The 17,641-nt window shown below is 41.6% G+C and overlaps 1 protein-coding gene across 1 annotated transcript in view; it reads right to left on the reverse strand.

The window, feature by feature from the left end:
- LOC132818198 (60 kDa lysophospholipase-like) overlaps positions 1-17,641 on the reverse strand; it is a 108,742-nt gene that overhangs the window by 26,547 nt on the left and 64,554 nt on the right. The window contains exons 10-12 of the mRNA XM_060828975.1: positions 12,119-12,238; positions 9,440-9,535; positions 3,145-3,308 (exon numbers count right to left, since the gene is read on the reverse strand). Of these exons, the coding sequence (XP_060684958.1) occupies positions 3,145-3,308; positions 9,440-9,535; positions 12,119-12,238 (380 nt within the window). The remainder of the gene's footprint in view (positions 1-3,144; positions 3,309-9,439; positions 9,536-12,118; positions 12,239-17,641) is intronic.

Consider the following 17,641-nt stretch of genomic DNA (forward strand, 5'->3'; position numbering starts at 1 on the left):
TGGAGGCAGATGTTCACAGGTAAAGGGACAGCTGGAAAATGGGAAGCCTTCAGAATGAGGTAACAAGAATCCAGAGAAGGTATATTCCTGTCAGGTGAAAGGGTAGGCTGGCAGATATAGGGAATGCTGGATGACTAAAGAAATTGAGGGTTTGGTTAAGAAAAAGGAAGCATATGTCAGGTACAGACAGGATAGGTCGAGTGAATCCTTAGAAGAGTATAAAGGAAGTAGGAGTATACTTAAGAGGGAAATCAGGAGGGCAAAAAGAGGAGATGAGATAGCTTTGGCAAATAGAATTAAAGAGACTCCAAAGGGTTTTTACAAATACATTAAGGACAAAAGAGTAATTAGGGAGAGAATAGGGCGCCTCAAAGATCAGCAAGGCAGCCTTTGTGTGGAGCCGCAGAAAATGGGGGAGATACTAAATGAATATTTTGCATCAGTATTTACTGTGGAAAAGCATACAGAACTGGGAAATAGATGGTGACATCTTGCAAAATGCCCAGATTACAGAGGAGGAAGTGCTGGATGTCTTGAAATGGTTAAAAGTGGATAAATCCCCAGGACCTGATCAGGTGTACTTGAGAACTCTGTGGAAAGCTAGGGAAGTGATTTCTGGGCCTCTTGCTGAGATATTTGTATCATCGATAGTCACAGGTGAGGTACCCAAAGACTGGGGGTCGGCAAACGTGGTGCCACCGTTTAAGAAGGGTGGTAACAACAAGCCAGGGAACTATAGACCGATGAGCCTGACCTCGGTGGTGGGCAAGTTGTTGGAGGGAATCCTGAGGGACAGGATGTACATGTATTTGGAAAGGCATGGACTAATTAGGGATAGTCACCATGGCTTTGTGCGTGGGAAATCATGTCTCACAAAGTTGATTGAGTTTTTTGAAGAAGTAACAAAGAAGATTGATGAGGGCAGAGTAGTAGATGTGATCTCTATGGACTTCAGTAAGGCGTTTGACAAGGTTCCCCACGTGAGACTGATGAGCAAAGTTAGATCTCATGGAATACAAGGAGAACTAGCCATTTGGATACAGAACTGGCTCAAAGGTACAAGACAGAGGGTGATGGTGGAGGGTTGTTTTTCAGACTGGTGGCCTGTGACCAGTGGAGTGCCACAAGGATCCGTGACCTCTACTTTGTGTCATTTACATAAATGATTTGGAAGTGAGCATAAGAGATACAGTTCGTAAGTTTGCAGTTGACACCAAAATTGGAGGTATAGTGGACAGAGAAGAGGATTACCTCAGATTTCAACAGGATCTGGACCAGATGGGCAATGGGCTGAGAAGTGGCAGATGGAGTTTAATTCAGATAAATGCGAGGTGCTGCATTTTGGGAAAGCAAATCTTAGCAGGACTTATACACTTAATGGTAAAGTCCTAGGAAGTGTGGCTGAACAAAGAGACCTTAGAGTGCAGATTCATAGCTCCTTGAAAGTGGAGTCGCAGATAGATAGGATAGTGAAGAAGGCATTTGGTATGCTTTCCTTTATTGGTCAGAGTTTGAGTACAGGAGTTGGGAGGCCGTGTTGTGGCTGTACAGGACATTGGTTAGGCCAGTGTTGGAATATTGCATGCAATTCTGGTCTCCTTCCTATCGGAAAGATGTTGTGAAACTTGAAAGGGTTCAGAAAAGATTTCCAAGGATGTTGCCAGGGTTGGAGGATCTGAGCTACAGGGAGAGGCTGAACAGGCTGGGGCTGTTTTCCCTGGAGCGTCAGAGGCTGAGGGGTGACCTTATAGGGGTTTACAAAATTATGAGGGACATGGATAGGATAAATAGACAAAGTCTTTTCCCTGCGGTCGGGGAGTCCAGAACTAGGGGGCATAGGTTTAGCGTGAGAGGGGAAAGATATAAAAGACACCTAAGGGGCAACATTTTCACGCAGAAGGTGGTAAATGTATGGAATGAGCTGCCAGAGGATGTGGTGGAGGCTGGTACAATTGCAACATTTAAGAGGCATTGGGATGGGTATATGAATAGGAAGGGTTTGGAGGGATATGGGCCAGGTGCTGGCAGGTGGGACTAGATTGGGTTGAGATATCTGGTCGGCCTGGACAGGTTGGACCGAAGGGTCTGTCTCCATGCTGTATATCTCTATGACTCTAGTTAATTATCCTTCCCAAAATTTCAGATGCTGTCAGACCTGCTGATTAGTCCCATCATTTTGGGACTAAATGATGGGACTAAGATGGTTAGGTAGGGTGGACAGTGAGGACCTTTTTCCTCAGATGATGATCGCTAGCATGAGGGGTCTTAGCTTTAAATTGAGGGGTGACAGATGTCAGAGGTGGTTTCTTTACTCAGAGAGTAGTAGGAGGATGAAATGCACTGCCTGCAACAGTAGTAGATGGGCCAATGTCACCAACTTTAAGGACATTTAAATGATCATTAGATAAACATACGGATGAAAATGGAACAGTGTAGATTAGATAGGCTTCTGATTGGTCATACATTTATTGCTCTGATCTTTCTATTCCTTGCCTCACTAGCACATGATGCTGATAGTTACCCAGAGATCACTACCCTCGAAGTCCTGCTTTTCCTGATTCCCCAATACTCACTCCGCAGGACCTCATCTCTCTTTCTACCAATGTTGTTGGTACCACTGGGCATAATAACTCCTGGCTGTAGATTAGATAGGCTTCTGATTGATTTCACAGATTAGTGAAACATCAATAGCCGAAGTGCCTGTGCTCCACTCCAATGTTCTATGTTCTATGTTGTATTTCCAGTAGAATATGAGAAGCTAATTTTATGTTCAAAATAAAACTATGACAATGCAATTTCTTTCTTCTGAGGAGCCAAATGTCCTTTCATCATGGGTTCTTGGGGTATACACAGGCAATGGTGTAGACAAAAGATACGGAGAAGTCAGGTTATCTGAACTGAGGCAGTGAAGCAAGGTAAACTGCAGTACTCACTCTTTACGCTATCCCCTGTCACAAGCCACCTGATTTTCCGCCTATCATCTTTAATAGCACTTATGCAAACATTCAAGAAAGATCTGTGCTGAATTCCTGAATTTTGTGAAATGAAGGAATGAAATCCACAAATGTCCATCACACAATGAATTAGATTTCAATGATTGTGACTTGTAGTTTATTGTTTATTTGCCCCAAAAGTTAACTGTACCTGCGTTTCACTGCATTCTTCAGTGGAGTATTACCATTCTGATCTTTTGAATAAATAGTGGCTCCACGTTTCAGCAAGTATAATACAACTTCATAGTGTCCTTCATGAGTTGCCACATGTAATGGGGTTCGTCCATCATAATCCTCACCGGACAAATTTCCACCCTGTAAAGAATTTGTTTTGAAGTTATAGTGTCTGAGAAAACATGGATTGTAAATTTACCTTTGGAAAAATATTTGTTTCATTATTTTTGGTCTTTTTAATAGAATGTTAATGAATTCAATAGACAGTGGCAGAGAGAAACATTCTGAAAGAAGTTAGCTAAATCATCTCGATTGATCAGCAAAGCAAGGAAGACCCGCCCACCAGGTGTCAAGGAACAGTAAGCCCCAGACATTACATGACAGCATTGCTAGGAATGGACCTTTGACATGTGCATTACCAGGAATTATTACCAAAGCCCTGTTGTCTGTGGAGAAGGTGATGTTTGACTTTCTTGTACTTCTGCAATTCATGTGGCAAAGGGGCTCCAACATTGTGGTTAGGATATTACAAGTGGACTTGCAGCAGGAATCTAAAAATAAGTGTAACACCAAATTCTGATAGAATGACTCAATTCATCATGATTTGGATATTCACATTATGTTCGACTCACAGCCTCCAGTCAACTTACAGCTTGGGGTGCAACCTCCCTGCCTGGCATAGTGGCCTCCTGGCCCAGCTTCTTAGTGTAGCGGAGCTGTACATGTGTGGCATCCAGGGTGACAGTCTGGAGAGATCTCCCAGGCCTCATGATCCTCAAGGTGAAGATCAGTGCAGTCTGGAGCCAGGCTCTCATGTAGCCTGAAGGCAAGTGGTAGTGTGGTGTGGGTTCGAAGACCGCTGTTCTGGATTTTTATTTCTGCAATGCTAGAAATGTTATTTTTCTGTTTTCTAAGATCTTAGAACTAAAGAAGCTGTATCTTTGCACTTCAGATGGCGCTGTGAGTGATGATGTATAAACTTTTTGTTTGAGTACATGTGACATTACATTCATTACATAACCATGGTGCTCCCATCCTTCCGCCCTCCTCTAACCAAAAAAGGAGAGACAAATTGAGAGAGGCTGGTAGGACATTTATTGTAGCCTATAGGATATTTCATCTGTTTCTAAAGATTGCATTGGAATATGAACAACCAGTTTGTGCTGCTAGTTAGTAGAAGGATGGGCTTACATGAATACTGAGCTTCAGTGAGTAAGGTAAGCAAGGTAAAGGCAAAGTAAGATTCCTTCATCTTTCTTAGTGTAAAGGGGCAGAGATGGCAGTTGGGGCAGTGGTGTGCTTTTCCTGGCAGATATGAGAAATCAGGAAGCAGTGTAGTGGCCCTGATGACTATGTCTGCAGAAAGTGTGACTGGCTGCAGTTCCTCACAAATTGCATTGTTTGGTTGGAGCAGCAGTTGGACACATTGATGAGCAAATGGGGCAGGGAGTGTGATAGACACTAGTTATGGGAGGTGGTCAGGCCGCAGGTACAGTCAGATTGATGGGTGACAAGCAGGAGAGGCAGGCAGGTAGTTCAGGAGTCTTCTGTGGCTATCCCTCTCTCTAATATGTGTACAATTCTGGATATTGTTTCGTGGGGAATAATAACTTCTCAGGGGAGTATAACAGCACCAGCCAGGTCTGTGGCACCACAACTGGCTATGCTGCAGAGCACAGTCAGACAAAGTTAAAGGCAGCGATAACAGGAGGAGACTTGCTAGTTAGGGGCACAAACAGGCATTTCTGTGGCAGCGTTCAATTCTCCAGGATGATGTGTTACCTCCCTGGTGCCAGGGTCAAGAAAGTCTTGGAGCAGTTGCAAAAAATTCTTAAGGGGGAGGATGAGCAGCCAGGAGTTATTATGCACAGTGGTACCAACAACATAGGTAGAAAGCGGGATGAAGTCCTGCGGAGTGAGTATTGGAAGTCAGGAAAAGCAGGACCTCGAGGGTAGTGATTAGATTAGATTACTTACAGTGTGGAAACAGGCCCTTCAGCCCAACAAGTCCACACCGATCCGCCAAAGTGCAACCCACCCATTCCCCTACATTTACCCCTTTTACCTAAAACTACAGGCAATTTAGCATGGCCAATTCACCTAACCTGCACATCTTTGGACTGTGGGAGGAAACCGGAACACCCGGAGGAAACCCACGCAGACACGTGGAGAACGTGCAAACTCCACACAGTCAGTCACCTGAGTCGGGAATTGAACCTGGGTCTCTAGTGCTGCGAGGCAGCAGTGCTAACCACTGTGCCACCGTGTCGCCCAGTGAACTCTGGGTTACTACCAGCATCATGTGCTAGTGAGGCAAGGAATAGAAAAATCGGAGCAATAAACGTATGACTAAGGAGCTGGTGCAGGGGGCAGGGATTCAAGTTGTTGGACCTCTACTGGGGCAGGGAGTGACCTGTATAAGAGGGACAGGTTGCACCTAAACTGGAGAGGAACCAACATCCTCACAGGGAGCTTCGCTAGTGCTATTCAGGAGGCTTTTAACTAGAGTGGCAGGGACTGGGAACCACAGCAGAAGGCCTGCAAGTGGATGGATTGAGAGGAAGGGAGTTATTAGGATCAGTAAGTCAAAGAAAGGACAGACAGAGGTAGGTAAATGAATTTGGCGATACTAAGGTGCTGAAGTATATTAATTTCAATGCAAGGAGTATTGTAGGTAAGGCCAATGAGATTAGTCCCATGTACTGATCCAGGCTCTATGAAGATGTGGCTATTACAGAGTCTTGGTTGGGAGAGGGGCAGGACTGGCTGCTCAACATTCCAGGGTTTTGTTGCTTTAGGCGAGATAGAGGGGAAGGTAAAAGAGGTGGAGGAGTTGCATTACTAATCAGGGAGAATGTCACATCTGCAATCAGAGAGGACATAGTGGGGGGCCCCTCCACTGAAGCAATATGGGTAAAGCTCAAACATAAGATGTGTGCAATCACCTCTAATTGGATTATACTATAGGCCCTCCAACAGTCACTGAGACATTGAGGAACATATATGTAGGCAGATTATGGAAAGTTGGAACAAAAACAGAGTTGTCACAGGGGGTGACTTTAATTTTGCCAATATTTACTTGGCCTCCTTTAGAACAACAGGGGTAGAATTTATTAAGTGCATCCAAGATGGTTTCTTGAAGTAGTACCTGGAAAGTCCAACTAGAGAAGGCATTTTGTATTGGCTAATGAGCCTGGCCAAGTGACTGATCTTTCAGTGGGAGAACAGCTTAGAAACAGTGATCACAACTCCTTATGTTTAAGATAGCTATGAATAAGGAGAAGTCACGACCTTGTGGCAAGGTCCTAAATTGTGGGAGGGCAAATTAAGTCACTGTTAGGCTGGAACAAGGAAGTGTTAATTGGGAAGAGTTGTTATCAGGCAAGTCCACATTTAACATGTGGGAATTGTTTAAAAACCTGCTGATGAGAGTTCAGGATCAGCATGTTCCAGTAAGGAAGAAGGACAAGGATAGCAAGGTAAGCTATCCTTGGATAATGAGGGAGGTTGAGAAATTAAGTCAAAAAGAGAAAAGGAAACATATGTCAGGTTTAGCAAGCTAAACTTGGACAGAGCCTGTGAGGAATATAAAGCAAGCAGGAAAGAACTCAAGTAGGGAATTAGGAGAGCAGGAAGTGACCATGAAATGACCTTGGCAAGTATGGTTAAAGAGAATCCCAAGGCATTCTATACATATATTAAAATCAAGTGAATAACTAGGGAAAAAGTAGGACCACTTAAGGAGAAAGGAGGAACTATTGCTTGGAGGCAGAGGATTTAAGCAAGATCCTAACTGAATACTTTGCATCGATATTCATTCAGGAGAAGGGTATGGAAGATAGTGAGATTAGTGTGGAGCATGCTAATATGCTGGGGCCTTCTGAGATCAAAAGAGAACATTAAGAGCATTAAAGTTGGATGAGACCCCAAGACCCAATGGTATCTACCTTAAGTTATTGAGAGTGGCAAGAGAGGAGATTGCTAGGGCCTTGACCAAGATCTATTTATCCTCACTAACCACTGCAGAGGTCCTGGAGGACTGATGAGTAGCTAATTTTGTTCCTCCTTTCAAGAAGGGAAATAGGGATAATCTAGGAAACTATAGAGCAATGAGTCTCACATCAATGGTGGGGAAGCTTTTGGACAGAATTCTTAGGAATAGGATTTATGCACAGTTGGAAAAGCATGATCTAATTAGGGACAGTCAGCATGGCTTTGTACAGGGCAGGTCATGTCTAAGTAATTTGATTGAATTTTTTGAGGAGATGACAAAAGTGATCAATGAGGCTAGAGCAATGGATGTTGTCTATATATACTTTTGTAAGGCTTTTGACAAGGTCCTTCATGGTAGGCTGATCCAGAAGATTAAGACACATGGGGTCCGCAGTGATTTGGCTACATGGATTCAGAATTGACTTGCCCATAGAAGGCAGAGGGTACTGGTGAAAGGTTGTTTTTCTGGCTGGAGGTCCATGACTAGTAGCGTTTTGCAGGGATCTGTACAGAGACCTCTGCTATTTGTGATACATATCAATGGCTTGGGTGAAAATTTAGTTGGGTAGGTTAATAAGTTTGCAGATGAAACAAAGATTGGTGGAGTTGTGGATACTGTAGAAAGTTGTCAAAGATACAATTTAACATAGATCAGTTGCAGATATGGGCAGAGAAACATTAGATGGAGTGTAATCCGGTCAAGTGTGAGGCACTGCAATTTGAGAGATCAAGTGTAAAAGTAAAGCATACAGTTAATGGCAGAATTCTGAACAGCATTGATGTACAGAGGAATCTTGGGGTTCAAGTCCATAGTTCTCTGAAAGTGACCATGCAATTAAATAGGAGAAAGTGAGGACTGCAGATGCTGGAGATCAGGCTGAAGAGCTTCTTGCAATTAAATAGTGTGGTAAAGGAGGCATATGGTATACTTGCCTTTATTGGTCGGGGAATTGAATACAAGAGTCAGGATGTTATGTTGCAGCTTCATAAGACTTTGATTAGGCTGAACTTTAGAGTACTGCATTCAATTCTGATTGCCACAATACAAGAAGGAAGTGGAGGCTTTGGAGAAGATGCAGAAGAGGTTTGCTTGGATCCAGCCTGTATTAGAGGGTATGAAGTATAATGGATGGCTAGAAAACTCAGGTTATTTTCTCTTGAACAGCACAGGCTGAGAGGAGACTTGATAGAAGTGTATGAAGTTAAAAGATGCATTGATATGGTTAACAGTCAAACTTTTTTTCAGATTTGAAATTATGAGATGCATAGATATAGTAGATGGTCAGAAACATTTTCTCAGATTTGTAATGTCTAATACTAGGGGGCATGTATTTAAAGTGAGGGGAGGAAAAGTTAAAGGAGATGGGAGGGGCAAGTTTTTTTTATCACACAGAGAGTGGTAGGAGTCTGGCATGTGCTGCCAGGAATGGTGGTGGAGTCAGATATGATTGGGATATCTAAGAGACTTTTAGATAAGTACATGAATATGCAAGGAATAGAGCTATATGTACCAAAGGCAGACAGAAGGGATCAGTTTAATTTCGCAGCACAGTCAGCACAACATCCTGGGCCGAAGGACTGATTCCTGCGCTGTTCAGTTCATGTTCTATGATCTGCCATTAGTAACGCATTTAACAAGTTTTCTTCCACCTTAATTTACCTTATTATCATGGACTTACTATTCAGAATACAGGTCAGCAACCTCAACAGCCTAACTGTTGAACAAAACAAAGAATTGCTGGAGATCAGAAACAAAAACAGATCTGCCAACATCTGTGGGGACAAAGCAGAGCTAATATTTTGGGTCCAGTGACCTTCATCAGTCTGATGTTTGAAGAAACACCTTGAAGTCTGGTCTGAGTTTATCAAACAGAAAAATATACACCAAAAAAAAAGCTCTAAATAAATTAATTCTTGTCCTTCCATTTAAATTGTCTGAACCATGTAGATGTTAGACAATGAAGACGACTAAATTGACGGAAAACTCAATAATAACAAAGCTGCCTAATGAGATTTTTTTGTTGTAAAACAAACATAAAAAATGCTGAAAACACTGAGTTGCTCAAAAATCATAACTGAAGGAAATAAAGATATTAACAGTTCAGGATTGGAGCTGTCATCAAAACAATTTTCACAAATGGCCATGTTGGAATTCTCATTCACTGCTTTCTCCAAAGATGCTATCTGATGCTCTCAAATGTTTCCACTACTTGGTATTTTGTTTTGTAACTTCAACACCTATTGATTTTGATTGCTGCTTGTGTTTTCCTTTTCTTTACCATTTTCAGTATCTCCTGCAATGTATTGATATCACCGGACTTTGCAGCTGCACAAGCCAAGGAAGGAGTTAAAACATCTCGGATATTCTCCAGTTCCTATTGTTTTAATAGAGGATAGAAACTTGTTATAAATAATATAATTCATTAATCTTTTACTAGAAACAAAATTTTAACATTAACGAACTTTTTAACAGCAAAATATTTTGGTATTCATATGATGCAAAACCTCAATTTCTCTAGTCATCCAGCATTGTCTACCCCTACCAGCCTTTCCTTTCACCCAAACAGGAATATACAGTCTCTGGACTCTCATTATCTCATTTCTGAACGGTTCCCATTTTCCAGTCATCCCTTTACCAGTGAACATTTGCCTCGAATCAGCTTTTGTAAGTTCTTGCCTAATATCGTCAAAGTTAGCCTTCCTCCAATTTAGAACTTCAGCTTTTAGATACAGCCTATCCTTTTCCATCACTATTTTAAAACGAATAGAATTATGGTCGCTGACCCCAAAGCGCTCCCCTACTGACACCTCAGTCACTTGCCCTGCCTTATTTCCCAAGGGTAGGTCAAGTTTTGCACCTTCTCTAGTAGGTACATCCACATATTGAATCAGAAAATTTTCTTGTACACAATAATAATTCCTCTCCATCTAAACCCTTAACACTATGGCAATCCCAGTTTATGTTTGGAAAGTTGCAAACCCCATCCATAACCACCCTATTATTCTTAGAGATAACTGAAATTTTCTTACTGAAATTTCTTTCTCAATTTCCCACTGACTATTAGGGGGTCTATAATACAATCCCAATAAGTGATCATCCCTTTCTTATTTCGCAGTTCCACCCAAATAACTTCCCTGGATGTTTTTGTGGGAATATCCTCCCTCAGCACAGCTGTCATGCTATCCCTTATAAAAAACGCTACTCCCCCTCCTCTCTTGCCTCCCATTCTGTCCTTCCTGTAGGATGTGTATCCTGGAACATTAAGCTGCCAGTCCTGTCCATCCTTGAGCCATGTTTCTGTAATTGCTATGATATCCCAGTTCCATGTTCCGAACCATACCCTGAGTTCATCTGCCATCCCTGTTAGGCCTCTTGCATTGAGGTAAATGCAGTTTAATTTATCAGTCCTATCTCATTTTCTGCTTTGTCCCTGCCTGCCCTGACTGTTTGATTCACTCCTTTTCCCAACTGTACCAGTCTCAGATTGATCTCTTTCCTCACTATCCCCCTGCCCCCCACACCCTACTAGTTAAATCCTCCCAAGTACTTTTAGCAGATCTCCTTGCCGGTATATTTGTCCCTTCCAATTTAAGAGCAATCCATTCTTCTTTTATAGGTCACTTCTACTCCAAAAGAGATTCCAATGATCCAAAAATGTGAACCATTCTCCTATGCATCAGCTCCTCAGCCACGCATTCATCTGCTCTCTACTCCAATTCCTACTCTCACTAGCTGGTAGCACCGGGAGTAATTCAGGTATTACTCCCCTCGAGGATCTCCTTTTTAAATTCCTGCCTAATTTTCTGCATTCTCCCTTCTGATTATCATCCTTTTCCTTTTCTTTGTCACTGGTTACTATTGGAAGGATGTTGTGAAACTTGAAAGGGTTCAGAAGGTGAAGGATGTTGCCAGTGTTGGACAATTTGAACTACAGGGAGAGGTTGAACAGGCTGGGGCTGTTTTCCCTGGAGTGTCGGAGGCTGAGGGGTGACCTTATAGAGGGTTATAAAATCATGAGGGGTATGGATACGAGAGGGCATAGGTCTGGGGTGAGAGGGGAAAGATATAAAAGGGACCTAAAGGGCAACCTTTTCATGCAGAGTGTAGTGCATGTATGGCATGAGCTGTCAAAGGAAGTGATGGATGATGGTACAATTGCAACATTTAAAAGGCATATGGATGGGTACATGAGTAGGAAGGGTTTAGAGGGATATGGGCTAAGTGCTGGCAAATGCCACTAGATTAGGTCAAGGTATCTGGTCGGCATGGACGAGTTGGACTAAAGGGTCTGCTTCCATGCTGTACATCTCTATGACTCTATGAATCTCCCTGTTTCTCACATTGCAAGCATGATGGTGGGTTCCATCTGGTTTTGGGGGATGATGATTGGTGTGAACCCCATCATCTTCCCATCTACATTCTGATTTGCTCCATGACTGGAAGGTTTATATAGTCTATTCAACTTAAAGCCATTTGAGGCTCCCTTAAAACCCTCATCCATATTCTACTAGAAGCAACTATCAACTCATCAGCTATGTCTCCATTTAATAGAATTGCCAGCCTATGATTAACAAGGGCCTCACTGTCAGTGGAACTTCTGCTTTTCTTTCCTTGATCCTGGGGAAGGTCCACCATTGGTCAGTTAAATGCTGAATTGGCTCTTGAAGCTTCCAGAGGAAGTGTTGGATGCAGGTACTATTACAACTTTTAAAAAACTGAAGGGTCTGTTTCTGTGCTATAAGACTCTATGTGCAAAGTGGCAACACAGGGCTCTCACTATCTGTCCAGCTGGTTCTCCTCTGTCAAATACTACCTATTAACTTCCTGATCATAACATTTTGGCACAAAAGCACGGCAGTCTTTAAAGTGATTGAAAATATTTATCATAAGTTTAACAGAAATTACATGGTAAATTCTATAACTATGGGACAATAAAACTTCTGAGTATAAAGTTTACCTCTTTGCAGCTGACATTGAGAGACTTGGCAATAGCTTGAATAAATTGATTGTCTTGAAGAGAGATCTTTTCACTCCCAAGTGTTGTGCTCATTTCTCCTCTCAGATTTTCATACAGCATCTCAAAGCAAAACAAATTTCAGTAGTTCAACATTGCAAAATCACAACATGCACAATCATGTAAGAGCATCTGCTCAAATGATGGGTAAATATATTTAAGTTATATTTCATCAACAGCAATAAAATATTATCAAATGGATTCCAAGTCTGTAACATTTGAAACAAGACAAAAATATCTGGTCAAAATATGCTGAAAAAAATGAACAGCAGGTGAACAATGAATACCCTACTGGATGTGCAAATTAGTGAAGCACCTTACTGAAGTAGAGGTACCCTATAAATCAACTACTACTCTAGTGAGCTTGCTGAAAATAATACCTTGTCCTTAACCTCTCTGTGAGACTCATGAAATTGCTGCATTTGCCCATTCAACTCAGCATAGAAAAGAAAATCTAACTTTTAAAAGAGCTTTAAATACCCCTTGAAATCCAATCAAGCCTTTTGCCCAGAAATCAAACAAACAAAACTTGAATTTCATTCCTTTTGTGGTGAACTATTGGATTTTGTAAAATGTTAAATCTTAATTTGTCAACATTTTCTTATTTCTTCTTTCAGCCATTTATTTTTCTCTCAATTTAATACTATTTTTGTTTGTTTTTCTTTTACAGTTCCTGACTTGACATTGATTTGACAAACATTAGCGCATTTTCTTTTTCAGTGCTTCCCCTGTTTTACTCTTAATAATTACATCTAAATCCGTAAGGAAAACAACAAATTGATCTAGGTTTTGTCCCTAACAAATTGAATGTAATACTTGTCTTTTAAATGAAACTTTCTGTTCCATGATAAGGTAGTAAAATGAAATAAAAGCTTTAAGAAGACAAAGATAGTGTTGGCGAAAAAGAGACATTAGTATTTGGATCAATGTAAAAAACTGTCTAAATGAGATAGAGCAGGAGTAATGTTGTGCTATAATTCTACAAGCATTTTTACCTGAAAAGTTGACTACAAGTACTTCACATGATGGAAAAGTAAAGAAAAGATGATGTGGCGGTGCTGATGTTGAACTGGAATGGACAAAGTTAAAAATCACTTAACACCAGGTTATAGTCCAACAGGCTTATTTGGAAGTACAAGCTTTTAGACCACTGCTCCTTCATCAGGTATCTAGTGAGGCAGGATCATAGGACACAGAATTTATAGAAAAAGTTCAAAGTGTCATACAACTGATGCGATGTATTGAACAAACCTAGATTGCTGTGAAGTCTTTAATCTCTTAGAATGGATTGTATGTTTCAATTTATTAAGACATAAATCCCAGAACTTCTTTCAAGTCACATTCCCAAGATAACAAGGTTTTATTTAAAAAAAGTGACATGTCAGCTCAAACAATGCATTAAAGATGTGAGGTTAGAATCTGTCTGTATTCCAACCTTGAGTCAGACCAGTTATATTTCCAAAGTAGGAACTCAAAATGTCACATGGATTAATTGCCTACAGATTGTGTGCTATTTGAACAAAATTGAATATATCTGCAAATACAAATTCAGCCCACAGATTTATATTTGTGTGCGCAAACATGTGCGGGAGAGGGAGGGGGGAGGGGAGAGGGAATGCGCAGGTGTAACAGGGTATATGCTTGTGAGAGGGTGTGCACCTGTGTGTGTGTGTCTGTCTGTCTGTCTGAGAGACAGGATTAGTATGAGAGAGTATCGACATGAGGGTGTGAGTGTGATCGTGTGTAATATTATGGGTGTATGTGTGTGTATTGTTATGAAGTTGTAGACATGTACTATACCTTTAAGGGAGCTGAAATTTTTGGCTGGCACAGAGTGTGCTGAAAGATTTAAAAGTGTAACATTTGGATGAAACAAATTCAAATTTGGCCAATCAGTTTAAATTATGCCCCAGATACCAAATTCCAATCGAAATTGAATTTTACTGTTTTGGATGGCATCAAGTCAATGAAATGATCTGATGTTTTGCAGTATAAAATCAGACATTTTGAACAGTTGGGGGAGAACAGCAAAGAGCTGCCAAACATCAACATAACAGCCAGCAGATTAGCTCTCTGAAAGGTACCTGTCCATGAGAAATTTGTGCAGCAGAACACCAAAGCAAACCTAGAGAAATCTACAGAGAAAGTTTGATATCCAGAGGTGACAACTGGGTTTGAAAGTGATTTGCCATAAATTTAAGAGGGAATTTATTGGACCAGTATTGGAGAGTGAGAGGTAGAAATAGGTTTAGGAGAAAGCAGTTATAAATAGTTATTGTTTATTGTTCTCTTTTGGACTTAAAGAATAAAATTGTTAAATTTTTTTCTTTAAATATTGGTATTTGGAAGAGTTCTTTGTGTCTCGAAATTTAACCAATTGTGGCATAAGATGAGCTTTTCTGTGTGGCTGGTTTAAATTCACAGAAGAGCTTACCCCATGTCATAACAGTACAGTGTAGTGGGGTCGCCTGTCGTGAACCCATATCCCGGTTGAGACCATCCTCATGGGTATCAGACTTGGCAACTCTGCGTTGTTACTTCTTCTTTGAAATGATTATGCTTCCAGTGACTTTTGTTGTTTTCAATCCCCAAGAATATCATTTTGGCAAATTGAAGGAAGGACTGGAAAAAGTTTAAAATTGAATTTTATTCTTCTTTAACTGGGATTTTTAAAACGCTTGTTGTCGTAAAAACAAGTTGAAAATGTGTCAGGATAATCATACGTAATCCCAGGGTGCTGTTTCAAACCTTACACAGGATAATAAATTTATTCCAAAATAACTATTTATTAAAAATATTTATTTATTGATTTTTAGCAGATAACACTACACCTAGTCTAGGAGTTCATGGAGGTTGGTAATCTCATCTATTGAAATTTCCTGATTGTGTATCTTCAGCTTTCACTAGTGTTTATAGAGAACACTGTTCAGAAATGTCAGGTAATGTGAAAATGAGAACTGGCAACTGGATAAGAAGAATACAGATCCAAAAATGGGTTATCTGAAATTTACACAGTCACCCTATGTAAAGCCATGCAGAAGCTGACACTCTGATACTGAGACTTCAACTGCAGTCCTCTATTGGTCAGTACATTGAATATAGGAGTTGGGAAGTCATGTTGAGGCTGTACAGGACATTGGTTAGGTCACTTTTGGAATACTGTGTGCAATTCTGCTCTCCCTGCTGTAGGAAGGATGTTGTTAAACTTGAAAGGGTTCTGAAAAGATTTAGAAGGATGTTGCCAGGGTTGGACGGTTTGCGCTATTGGGAGACACTGAGTAATGGAGCATCAGAAGCTGAGGGGTGACCTTATTGAAGTTTATAAAATCATGAGGGGCATCGATAGAGTGAATTGACAAGGTCTTTTCCCTGGTGTGGAGGTAGTCAAAAACTAGATGGTTTAAGGTGAGAAGGGAAAGATACGAAGGAGACCTAAGAGGTAATTTTTTTCATGCAGAGGGTAGTGAGTATAGGGAATGAGCTGCTCGAGGAAGTGGTGGAGACTGGTTAAATTACAATATTTAAAAAGGCAGCTGGATGGGTATATAAATAGGAAAGGTTTAGAACATAGAACATAGAACATAGAAAAATACAGCGCAGTACAGGCCCTTCGGCCCTCGATGTTGCGCCGACCAAATCCTACCTAACCTACACTAGCCCAATAACTTCCATATGCCTATCCAATGCCTGCTTAAATGACCATAAAGAGGGAGAGTTCACCACTGCTACTGGCAGGGCATTCCATGAACTCACAACCCGCTGCGTAAAGAATCTACCCCTAACATCTGTCCTATACCTACCACCCCTTAATTTAAAGCTGTGTCCCCTAGTAACAGCTGACTCCATTAGCGGTAAAAGGTTCTCAGTGTCTACCCTATCTAAACCCCTAATCATCTTATACACCTCTATCAAATCTCCCCTAAACCTTCTTTTCTCCAATGAGAACAGGCCCAAGTGCCTCAGCCTTTCCTCATACGATCTTCCTACCATGCCAGGCAACATCCTGGTAAACCTCCTCTGCACTCGTTCCAATGCCTCCACATCCTTCCTATAGTATGGCGACCAAAACTGCACACAATACTCCAGATGAGGCCGCACCAGAGTCTTATACAACTGCAACATGACCTCAGGACTCCGGAACTCAATTCCTCTACCAATAAAGCCCAGTACACCATATGCCTTCCTCACAGCACTATTTACCTGGGTGGCAACTTTCAGAGATCTGTGTACATGGACACCAAAATCCCTCTGCTCATCCACACTACCAAGTAGCCTACCATTAGCCCAGTAATCCATCTTCTTGTTACTCCTACCAAAGTGAATGACTTCACACTTAGCTACATTGAATCCACCTTTCTGCCCAGCTCTGCAACCTATCTATATCCCGCTGTAACCTGCCACATCCTTCTTCACTGTCCACAACTCCACCGACCTTTGTGTCATCCGCAAACTTGCTCACCCAGCTTTCAAGCCCCTCCTCTAGATCATTTATAAAGATGACAAACAGCAACGGTCCCAAAACAGATCCCTGTGGTACACCGCTAGTAACTGCACTCCAAGATGAACCTAGTCCATCAACTACTACCCTCTGTCTCCTTCCAGCCAGCCAATTCCTAATCCAAACCTCTAATGCACCCTCAATGCCATACCTCCGTAGTTTTTGCATTAGCCTACCATGGGGTACCTTATCGAACGCCTTGCTAAAATCCATATACACCACATCACTGCTTTACCCTCATCCACCTCCTTAGTCACCTTCTCAAAGAATTCAATAAGGTTTGTGAGGCACGACCTGCCCTTCACAAAACCATGCTGACTATCCTTGATCACATTATTCCTATCCAGATGTTCATAAATCTTATCCCTTACAATTCTCTCTAAGACTTTGCCCACAACAGAAGTGAGACTCACTGGCCTATAGTTACTCGGGCTGTCCCTACTCCCCTTCTTGAACAAGGGGACCACATTCGCTATCCTCCAGTCTTCTGGTACTATTCCCGTTGACAATGACGACATAAAAATCAAGGCCAATGGCTCTGCTATCTCCTCCCTAGCTTCCCAGAGGATCCTAGGGTAAATGCCATCAGGCCCAGGAGACTTGTCTATTTTCATCCTTTCCAGTATTCCCAAAACCTCCTCCCTACATACTTCAAGGCCATCCATTCTAATCACTTGTGACTCAATATTCACACCAGCAACAGAGTCCCGTTCCTGAGTGAATACTGACGAAAAGTATTGATTTAGTGTCTCACCAATCTCCTCCGCCTCCACGCACAACTTCCCACTACTATCCTTGACTGGACCGATACCTACCCTAGTCATCCTTTTATTCCTGACATACCTATAGAAAGCCTTTGGGTTTTCCCTAATCCTACCAACTAAGGACTTTTCATGTCCTCTTCTCGCTGCTCTTAGCTCTCTCTTCAGATCCTTCCTGGCAACCTTATAACTCTCAATCGCCCCAAC

The sequence above is a fragment of the Hemiscyllium ocellatum genome, chromosome 8, assembly GCF_020745735.1.
Source record: "Hemiscyllium ocellatum isolate sHemOce1 chromosome 8, sHemOce1.pat.X.cur, whole genome shotgun sequence".
Classification (NCBI taxonomy): domain Eukaryota; kingdom Metazoa; phylum Chordata; class Chondrichthyes; order Orectolobiformes; family Hemiscylliidae; genus Hemiscyllium; species Hemiscyllium ocellatum.